The sequence below is a fragment of the Sander lucioperca genome, chromosome 20 (assembly GCF_008315115.2).
Source record: "Sander lucioperca isolate FBNREF2018 chromosome 20, SLUC_FBN_1.2, whole genome shotgun sequence".
In the NCBI taxonomy this organism is placed as follows: domain Eukaryota; kingdom Metazoa; phylum Chordata; class Actinopteri; order Perciformes; family Percidae; genus Sander; species Sander lucioperca.
In genome coordinates, this window is record NC_050192.1 from 6,656,231 (window position 1) to 6,667,498 (window position 11,268).

An 11,268-nucleotide genomic window follows, 5' to 3' on the forward strand; every position below is an offset into this window, starting at 1 on the left:
TTTTGACAGTATTTCAAAATCAAGGTGACCATCTTGTACTTGTGCACTGTGGACACTTCCCCTGCATATTTTAGTAGTTTATCAGCATCATAACACTTGTCTGACATGATCAGCTCAGTTTGTGTCCTTGCTTAACATGCCACTGTTTACTCTGGCATTATGCTTTTCAGATTGGAAACACAGGTTTCTTAGAGGAGCTGTAGCTCAACAAGGTTGAGACTGGTTTTCAGAGCAAAAGGTTAGGGGTTTAAATCCCCTACGCACCACTCACCAACCCTCACTTGAACAGAAAACCCTGTTCCTTGGGCATACTCAACAGATGAACAGGAATGTCTCTGTTTGGCACTTCTTCTGACAGAATCTTCATTTATTTCCATTTTTCTGCTCTTCTCCAATCCACCGCCTTTTTCTTTTCCTGTTCAAAATCCTCGGCCCCATACATCATATAATATATACATATACAATATAATACATATAATTCATGATTTTTTTAACATACTATACTATGACTTTTTCATGAACATGTATACTATGACTATTATAGTCATATTATATATACTATACTGATTTTTCCGACATACTATACTGTAACTGTTTTGTGAATGTTTTCAACATACTATACAATTACTTTTTTATGACATACTATACTATGACTTTTTCAACAAACTATAATGTGACTTTTTTAGACAACCTATACTATGACGTTTTCATGACTTTTATGACAAACTATAGTGTGACTTTTTTGACATAGTGTACTATAACCTTTTTATGACATACTATACTATGACTTTTGACATCCTATCCTATGACTTTCTTATGACTTTTTGACATACTATACTGACTTTTTTTGACATACTTTACTATGACTTTTTTGACATACTATACTGTTACCTCTTATGACATACTATACTATGACTTTTTTGACATAGTGTACTATGACCTCTTATGACATGATATACTGTGACCTTTTTTCAACATACTATACTACTTTTTCAACATATAAACAAAAGTCATAGTATACTATGACTTTTGTTTATAGTATTTCATAAAAGTCTTAAAAAAGTAATAGTATAGTAAAAACTCATAGTATAGTATGTTGAAAAAGCCATAGTATAGTATGTCAAAATACATAATAAAGTCATAGTATAGTATGTTAAAAATAAATAAAAAATAAAGCCATAGTATAGTATGTGGAAAAGGTCATAGTATACTATGTTAAAAAAATCATTAAAAGGACAGGAGTATAGCATAGTCATAAAGTCATAGTATACTATGTCAAAAAAGTCATAGTAGAGTACGTAAGAAATCATGAAAAAGTCATGATATATGTAAGTTAGTTAACATGGTAAGTTAGTACATTTAGGCAAATATTGTACATTTTACTCCACTACATTTATTTTTGACAGCTTTAGTTACTGTGCAGATTTAGCTTAATACAAACATATAAATTAACTAATAACTTATGATTATAGATTAAGCTACCTAGCAGAAATATAATGTATTTAAAATTAGCCCCACCTTTACCAACTGCAATATTAAAGTGATGTACACATGAATACTTTCACTCCTGGTACTTTAAGTATACTGATGCTAATACTTTTACTTGATAAGATTTTAAATGCAGGACTTTTACTTTTTATTGTTAAACTGTAGTATTACTACTTTTACTTAAGCAAAAGGTCTGAATAGGTCTTCCACCACTGATAAATGCCATGAAACGGTACTCTAGAGACAGCTCCTCTTTCACTATTTCGTGTTACATTTTGTTGTGTCAGACGAATAAAAGTGCATTTATATTCAATGGAAAGTCTACAGTTTTTAGATTTTACCTTGCAGTATTACCATAAATATATCAAACACTGCGTTTGAAATAGTGAGGCTATGACGGGCTGCTAGGCACAGGCATTCAGTGGAGATTAAAAAGTGACTCTAAAAATAGAAAGAAATAAAAAGACACATGGAACACCAGGTAGTTGGACGGATATAATAAATGTAGTTTTACAGCATTTTGTGATATATGCATCCTGTTTTTTGTCTTCTTTTATCTATTTATATGTATAAAACAACAAAAATCCAGTGTTATGTTGTATTGCACAAGTAAAATGAGCAGCATCACAGAAGACATCAACTTGAAAATGCCACACATACTGACAGTGTTCAATAATACATTAAATAGTTCTGACTTTGGTATAACATGATAAAAGAGGCAATACAGTTAACAAAATGTAGAATGATAAGTCCTCACTGGCCTAGGTCGGGAGGATGATGAAACAGTTTGATAATACAGTACTGCAGCCTTATTTTGACTAATGATCCACAGTAAAACGCTATGATTGAGAAAACATAATTTACCATGCCCCTTTCTTTATTCAGTTACCTGTGGTAACTTTGAGGTCTTTTCCTTTATTTTCCCTCATGACTGTTCCTGACAGTGCACAGAAACAGAACACATACGCCATACATGAAACATTTATCCCCATCTCTCCACACTATTTAGCAGTTGTGAGATTTTCTAGGTGATATTTCTTGTTGGTAAAGAGGCAACGGGAAGCAGAGAGGACCGGGCCGGACTCGGACTGGCTCAGGGTGAAAATGAAGCGACTGATGCCTGTGTTCGGACAGGGTGAAAACAGCTGGGACATCTTCACCCCTGCAGGCAGAGAACTCTTCAAGTCCTCTACAAGGTGCTTGACGCCTACACGGATGTAACCGCCGTGGCTCACGACCAGAGCGTGGACCGGCACTCCCTGGAGCCCATCAGCAGCCGAGCCCACAGGAGCAACGTGTGAGGCGCTGGCTGCAGAGGCATCTGGTCCTGACCGGCAGTGTTCATCCAACATTTGCTTGAAGAGGACTTTAAGGAATTTTTTGAATCGTAGCTTCACCTGGAAACAAGATGACAGTGAACCAGAGCAGGTTTGAGAGAGCGTGAATCAACTGTTAATTTTGATTCTATTTTGAATATTCAAAGTCATTTCTCAAGCAAAAGTGCCCAAAATCTTCTGGTTGCAGCTTGTCCAATGTGAGGATTTGCTACTTTTTTCTGTTTTCTATCATTATAAAAAGGAATATCTTTGGGGTTTTTTTTAACTGTTGGTCGGACAAAACAAGACATTTGAAGACTTTTATAGAAAAAGGTTTTTGCGAGAAAACAACTGCCATTTAGAAAAGCAGCAGAAGTAGTCACGCATTGTCACAATTGTGGAACATTCTCCTACATCAGAGGCTAATATAACACTTAAAATCCATTGAATTAACTAAAGAATGCATTGTCATGAAGCGTAAAAAGAGGCCGTTTTATTTCATGAAAGGTTGACGTTATAGACTGTCATTGAACAAAGACAACATGTAATAGCTAAGTGTGCTTCACAACACAATAGAAGAAAATACCATGGGAAAAAAAGTCCATGCATTTAAGAAGAGTAGTTCAGGGTTTTCATTACATCACATTAATCTTTGTAAGCAATATAAAAGCTACATTGACTTTTTACAACTGTTATCTGTCCAGAAACTGATTTTAAATGCAATATTTAAAATAGGCCCTACATGGCGCTGTTGCACAAGCAATACTCTCTTGACCTTGAATTTTAAAGTGACTGTTTTCAACTTTTTAACAGTATTGTACAATGGTGTCCAAATGATGAATCCTGACTGTATCTGACTCACCTGGTCTAAAGTCTCTCCTCCAGGAGGGGTGTAGTCACCACATGACTGGCCAGCAGCGTTGGCCATGTTCTTCAGATCCTCTTTGGGACGTCCTTCAGCAACGCCGAAACCCTGTATTAACAAATCAACCACAACTTAGAGCTCAGAAAGGAAACTAATGTAGTAGTAAATTTAAACCTTTAATATTTGGACGTAGTGTAAAGACAACAGATCTTACCCTCTCTCTGAGTAAAGGCTCCAAAACCATCTCTGTGCCAGAGCAGTAAGTGTTGTTCCTCAGAATTATTTCAGCTGTCTGATGGAGGAAATGTAATCTGGAAATGACTGACTCAATACATTTGTAAGTGCCAAAAGAATCTGCCGTGGACAGACTACAAAGTCATGAATACACTGTCAGCATCAGTGAGTCAAAGACCACAGAGACATGAATGTTTACACAAACTATTTCATATCTGGAAGTCCTTTACATGCATCCCGTATTTCCCTTTCCCCGTCACAATCAGAAGAAAACAACAGTGACATTTTACTGGTTTGAATGAAGAATGATTTGTTCCTGATGGAAAATAAACAAGCTAGATATGTATGTGTTTATAGGCAAGAGGTCTGAAGCTCCAACTGTGACACAATTTACAATAAGTGTCGATGCTCAGGTCCAATCACAGAGCTTCTTTTGCATCTTGGTAATGAACAGTACCTATTTGCTTAACGCAAGTAATGTAAACAAAAGTTGTATTTGTCAACGATCCCTTGCTCAGCATTACGTACCCCTTTTTTACCAAAAGCACCTAGATGCCCTTAGTCCCATTTCCAGTGTTATGGGCTAAGATGCTTTGAGGACCTGTACTGTTTTAGACATATTGGGGCAAATGATCACGTAGGAGTGTGTTAAGATGTGAAAAAAAATGTGTAAGGTTTGGTCTGTAATCACTTTATTACAAATGTCACTTATAAAAGGCTGTTGCACAATGGTAGTGTTGAAAAAATGAGAAGTTCCACTAACAAAATATAAAATATCACTAAAACACAGTACACGGACATACCCTATACAGTATAAGATCAATAGGCTGTCATTATGTATGTAAACCTAATAAAATATTCTAATAGAAATGAGACCTCAAAAATATCCATTAAAAAAACGCTGTGGATACAAGGTTTAAAAAGATATGCCCGCCTGCTGTTATTCCTTGTTTTTTTTCTTACTGTCAATAAATCCCATGAAAAGATAGAGACCAATAATAACTTGTGTCTGTCTCTCAATACTTTGACTGTCCCACACTGTCTGTGACTCTCTGCCCCAAGCCCAGTCATACTCAAGATGTAAATCTTTAAAAATTATACACATAGAGTCACTTTTATAAAAGGATACATAATAAAAACAGCAGGGAACTGTAGTTCATAGCCAACAGGAGTAAGCAGTGCATTTGTTGGGAACTGTATTTGGCTGCGGATTATTACACGTGATTCTCTCGTGAGCATTTTCAGTAAGAAGTTGTATGTGGGATTGTCTCAAAATAAACTACAGTGCCAAGGTTTATGGTAATGAAGGAACATGTTTTTTTGTATCAGTTTTTGGACACAATAATTGCACAGAGGAATAACATGTATCAGGTGTTGACTACACAGACAGCAGTTGTTACTAGGATCAATTCATGGTCTTGGTTTTGGTCTTTTCATGGAATTTGTTGACAAAAAAGACAAATATACAATATCATCAGGGTTATCCTTTTTAACAACACTACACAAATACAATAACAAATCTGCATGGTCTGACAGTGTATTTAGTCAATATATACCACTTATTTAGCCACTATGCATGTGGCAGGAGGGCAGTGATTTTTCTTTTAGTCACCTAATCTGTGTGTAATATGCAGATGGTAGGCCACTTGTTATGGCCCGTTAAATTAAAAATGAATGAGTCTGACTTACCTGTATGGCTCGTTGTAGGTTACTGGCAAACACATTGTTAAATGGGATGTCTCTGAGGTATTTTCCTACGGCCTCAGCCTGCTGAACACCTGTTTCTGACAAGAGCGTGTCAACACCTTGACCTAAAAAAACACGTTTTCAGTTTCTGCAGTATTACTCTGTACAGTGGAAATTAGGGTTAATCAAGTCTATTCAAGTGTTAGTTTTCTGTAACATGCAAGAATATGTTTAACGTTAACGTTAAAACACCCACGTTTGACCATAGCTGTATAACGTTAACATTAGCTAGTTGATTCAGACTTAAACAACGTACCTTGCAGCAGCTTGTCTCTGTTGTAGTGTGTTTCCCCACTGTGTAAAAATATAGCAATGGCATATCAATGTATTTCACCGGTGACAAGTAGCTAGCTAAGTCTGTGTTAAAATCCTAACGTTTGCTAGCTAGGTTAGTGAAGAAGACTACAAGACTGAAACATATGCACATGTTAGCCTAAGTTACTTAACGTTAACTCTTGTTTCTGTTAAATAACGTTAACACATTCTGCCGCCATGCTTAACCTTAATTACCAAACTGGCAGGACAGACGTCACATTACCAATTCATTCGTGTTTAAGTCCTCTGAGATAATAAAAGGGAAATTAAACCTTAAAATAATCACTTACTGTCGTATTAACGTCAAACTAAATGTAAACATTGTTTTCAACGGCTGCTTTCGTGCTACTTCCTGGTTGCAGTTTTTTTTTCTAGGACGGCAAAGGCATCTCCCTCTGATTGGCTAGTGCTCGTTGTCTGCTCTGGTTGGCATCAGGCAAGAACAGTCCATGGATATAACCATAGGCAGTATGGATATAACGAGAACAGCCCTTGGACCTCTCTTATGATACATCCGAGGGCTGTATGCTGTAAAGCTTGTAACGTGGATGAGAGCTGAAGCCATGGATGAGCTTTGTTCACGAAACTGCAGGCTAACAGCTAGCTAGCGCTAGTTAGTAGGTAGTTAGCTAGTAGCAAAACATAATTATTAAATCTCCTTGGTTGTCTAGCTAAATACATCTATCGTTTATTTAGCTAAGCATGTAAACTATAGGGAACAACGAAAACACAGTGTTTAACGTTAGTGAATATTTTAGACAATGAAAACGGCGAGTTCATGAGTTCGCCACTTGTAAGAGACATGACAGAGAAGCTCATGAACGCGCATGTTGCTACCGGTTGCTACGACAACGCAAACAAATTGTTGCTAGTGCGCATGCCCATCGTGAGCCAACCAGCGTTATGGGCCAACAATGCGGAAGAGCCGAGCTCCATGTTTGCTTTATGCGTTCTCTTAATACATCCATGCTTTATGCGCTTTTGAGAGTGTCTCCATGTCACTCCCTGTATGTTTCTTCCGATAATGTTAAGAAAGCCAATTCAATTGTTTTCCAATTCCTGTGGAAAAACAAAACCCATTATATTAAGAAATCACAGCTGGTTAAAGACTATGATATGGGTGGTATCAAAGCATTGGACTTTGAATCAATGTTTGGGACCTTTAAGATCAACTGGTTGAAAACATATCTATCACAACCAGATTCTATGTGGTTTCACATACCTAGACATTTATTTAAAAAAATAGGAGGGCTTGATTTTCTTCTGCAATGTGATTTTGAGGTGACCAAAATTCCTGTTAAGTTGTCAAACTTCCACAAACAAGTTCTCCAATATTGGAAAATGATATTTACCCATAACTTTTCTCCACATGGATCCACCTTATGGAACAATAGGGTCATTATAATCAATAGGAAATCATTGTTCAGGTATGATTGGTATGAAAAGGGCATTGTTTTTGTGAATGATATTATAGATGACAATGGTCACCTTTTGGAATATAAAGCCTTTTAAGAAAAATATAATTTAAACTGTACTTATAGAGAATACAATACGATCTGTAAAGCAATACCTGTACCATTATTACAGTTAATTCATAACACATTGTTATATGCAAGAACAAGACCCTTACCAACTTTACCAAATCTTGTTATCAATGATTGTACTTTAATTGACAATAAATGTAATAATAAATATATTAGTGATGCTTTGAAATCTAAATTATGTCTTGGTTATGAAAGAGGATTGTGTGTACAGGTTCCGAACATGGATGCATTGTCCATAGGAAAAACACATTTTAAATTCATTAAATGGCCCATTTCCCCAAAAATCAAAGAGACTCACTTTAAAATAATTTATAAGATATATCCAGTCGCTGACTTTCTTAGAAGAAGATTCAAATTTGATGTAGACCCTTGTATTTTTTGTGAGATAGCTGATGAGACACTGGAACACATGTTCTTTTTTTGCCCTGTGTCCAACAGCTTCTGGTCTGAGATACAAAATTGGCTGTCACTTAAGATGGATAATATCCCTACTCTCACCTTGCCACACATCCTCTTTTATATGGATAATATAGATTCATCAATATCAGATCTAGTCAATATGATTATTCTAATGGGTAAATATCATATTCATTGCAGTAAATGGAGATGTTCTAAACCTTCCTTCCTTTGGTTTATAAATGACTTTAAATTATTTTTTTCCTCACTGAAAAAGATCAAATCTACTAAGATTGCAAGGAAAATGTGTAGTGACATATCTAGGAAACTACTGTTTTGATTAATCTCTCCTTGTGTACCGCTCCAAATGTTAATTTTATTTTTTCTAGCCTTTTTGCTTTTGACTTGTATATTTTAAGCAGCTCCCCCTTTTTGTTCTATTCTTTGTTTCTTTTGACCCGGTAATTCTTTCTTGTACATTGACAACATTTATATTGTATATACGCATGTATATCCTTTTCCCCAACGAGAGTTTTGTATGTTGGTGCTTTTTGTCAATAAAATAAAAAAAAAAAAAAAAAAAAGCTTTTGAGAGTGTCGGTACACGATCCGTTCTGCCTGCACGATCCGTTCTGCACATGCGCAAAATGTTCGCGCATGCGCGGTTGTACGAGGATTTACGACACTGCACGATCTGTTCCACGCTTCCGGTCGACAGCCAAGCTAACGTTAGTTTAGCTAACAGCTAATTCGGCTAACCGCTAGCTGATTGTAGCGGTCTGCCGTTAGCCTCCACAGGCAAGCTAACGTTAGTTTAGCTAACGGCTCATTCGGCTAACCGCTAGCTGATTGTAGCGGTCTGCCGTTAGCCTCCACAGGCAAACTAACGTTAGTTTAGCTAACAGCTAATTCGGCTAACTGCTAGCTGAGACAGCATGTAATAACTTTAAAAGACCCTCAAAATAAAACTTGAAAATAAACGTTGACATATATAACAAACACCTAACATATATAACAGCTGTTACGTCAGTTCTACTTTACTTGTGCTCATTTAAAATACAATCACTCAATACTTGTCTTTATTGTTATTACTGTGAAGTCTTAATTTAGCTGTAGCTGCTTTTCCCATTACGTTTGAGTTAACGTTATTTTAGACTGAATCTAGCTGTCAGCTAGCGGTTAGCCGAATTAGCTGTTAGCTAAACTAACGTTAGCTTCCCGGTGGAGGCTAGCCATAGGCTAGCGTGGAACAGATCGTGCAGGTCGTATCCTCGGTAAAACAGTATTATCTTGCGCATGTGCAGAACGGATCGTGTACCGACAACATCCATGCCTTGGACGCATTAAGAGGAACAGCCTCCTACTCTCCGTTGACGCAACTCTCTCTCTCTCTCTCTCAACGGCGCTGGGCAAGCGGAGTGGGCATGATTAGGGTTAGGGTCAGCGTAGGCCAATCAGAGGCAGAGTGGGGCGGAACCTTAATACATCCATGGTCAGGCGGAACATGCCTTCGCTGGGATAAAAAAAAAAAAATACTCGCATCCCGGTTGGTTCAGTTCTCTGTATGTTCAGACTGTCGGTACACGATCCGTATAGCCTAAACTAACGTTAGCTTGCCTGTGGAGGCTAACGGCAGACCGCTACAATCAGCTAGCGGTTAGCCGAATTAGCTGTTAACTAAACTAACGTTAGCTTGGCTGTCGACCGGAAGCGTGGAACAGATCGTGCAGTGTCGTAAATCCTCGTACAACCGCGCATGCGCGAACATTTTGCGCATGTGCAGAACGGATCATGTACCGACAGACTGTATATTCTATGGTTCAGACTCGAGCCGCAATTATGTAACGTAGCCTCCTGCATCATAACGCAAATCTTATCGCATTGCAGAGCAAATCTTTTGTTTGTTACGGATTTTTCACTATATTTTTCATTTTTACTTCTTTGTATCATTCGTTATTAGTATTGTACTTTTTAATATAGCAGAGCTGCGTGAAGGCAATCTAAGCAAATACAAAGCTTCCTTACTCAATCTTTAAAGTTTTCTAGTTGAATTCAATTTGTCCATGAATACATTAACCCTTATAAAAAACAAAAGTGAATGCAGTTATACAGTATTAAAAAATATATTTTTTGTCACCTCTGATTAAGATATTTACTTTGATTTAATTGTTTATATATGTTTAGGTACCTTGCTTTTTATATTTCATGTATTTACATTTTTAAAATATTTTTTCGGATGCAGGCCTCTTAATTTTGCCCTTAGATATATGTACTGATGTGGATGCAACAGTTTGAGGGCACACCACCTACTTGTCTACTATACGTTTTCAGATGTTTAGTCGTCCTCTAGTGGCAACAGAAAGGTAAGATCTCACTAAAGGCACAGTCCAATTATTTCTGCAGATGGGCAGACCTCAGACTGTAAAGAGGAAGACAAACCAGTCACATGATTTTTAGCCAATTTATTGAGGAGAAATTGTTGAGGTACACTGTGTGGTTGCACATGGGGATAATGAAAGAGGAGTTTGGAAAAACAACCACACTGAACAATGATAAAAACATTTGCGTGGTTTAAACTTTGACTAAATGGGTACCTCAAAAATAAACAATGTTCCACCTTGTTTAAATGAACTGATTAACATGAAAATTATTTTTGTTTAACTTGGATATATGAAATAACCCATTTTAAAGTATAGGCACTTATAACTGCTCAGTGGAATCTGGCAGCAGTTATTTGATTTAAGAAGCATCATACTTCCTCTCATCTAGACAGAAAAAAAGTGAAACCCGTCCAACAAATTCAGAGTAAAACCGACGTGTGTGATGTGAAGTTTGATGAGGTAAAGATGGGCTCTCGCTCTATCCGTCCAAATTAACCTGAGGTACACAACATTACAAAGAAGCAGCAAGAATATGATAGAATATAAAGTAAAAATACAAATGAAACAATAAAAAGAATAAAACATGCTAATCAAAAAGATTGGCAAAAACAAGTACTTCCAGTCCCGCACCAAACTGTGTTACGTTCCCTCCAGTACACATACAAAAGCTAAGAAGACAAGTTATAGAACATTTCATAATATAGCAGCACACAAGTGAATTACAATAAGGCATCTTTGTGTAAGACTAGAAAAGAAAAGCGTAATAGCAGCAAGAGAATGATGAATATAATCTAGTTTTCTCACTTTGGAATTATCTTTCAAATTATACACAAAGCCTTTAAAAGCATAATCTTTTTTTCTGTTTAAAGCACTTTTTTTGGTAAAACATTTGGCTTTCTGCACAAACATGCATGGATACAATTTAGAAACTAAATTTCTGTAATGACTTTTCAACATTTCTGCTAATTGGTTGTTATATACAG

At 36.7% G+C, this 11,268-nt stretch overlaps 1 protein-coding gene across 1 annotated transcript; it reads right to left on the reverse strand.

Annotated features, from left to right (window-relative positions):
• Positions 1-1,970: 1,970 nt before the first annotated feature.
• On the reverse strand, positions 1,971-9,289 carry tigarb (TP53 induced glycolysis regulatory phosphatase b). Its single transcript, XM_031313591.2, has 7 exons — positions 9,245-9,289; positions 6,255-6,462; positions 5,906-5,943; positions 5,593-5,714; positions 3,884-3,961; positions 3,667-3,777; positions 1,971-2,885 (listed from the first exon to the last, which is right to left on the reverse strand). The coding sequence occupies exons 2-7, from the start codon at positions 6,284-6,286 to the stop codon at positions 2,490-2,492; spliced, it is 777 nt and encodes a 258-aa protein (XP_031169451.1). The 5' UTR covers positions 6,287-6,462; positions 9,245-9,289; the 3' UTR covers positions 1,971-2,489.
• Between the last annotated feature and the right edge of the window lie 1,979 nt (positions 9,290-11,268).

Coding starts and splice junctions, on each gene's coding strand:
- tigarb (XM_031313591.2), bottom strand. CDS start 6,286: ATGTTTACATTTAGTTTGACGTTAATACGACA. Junction 3,778..3,883: donor AGCCTTTACTCAGAGAGAGG/GTAAGATCTGTT, acceptor TTGTTAATACAG/GGTTTCGGCGTTGCTGAAGG. Junction 2,886..3,666: donor GAGGAGAGACTTTAGACCAG/GTGAGTCAGATA, acceptor TCTTGTTTCCAG/GTGAAGCTACGATTCAAAAA.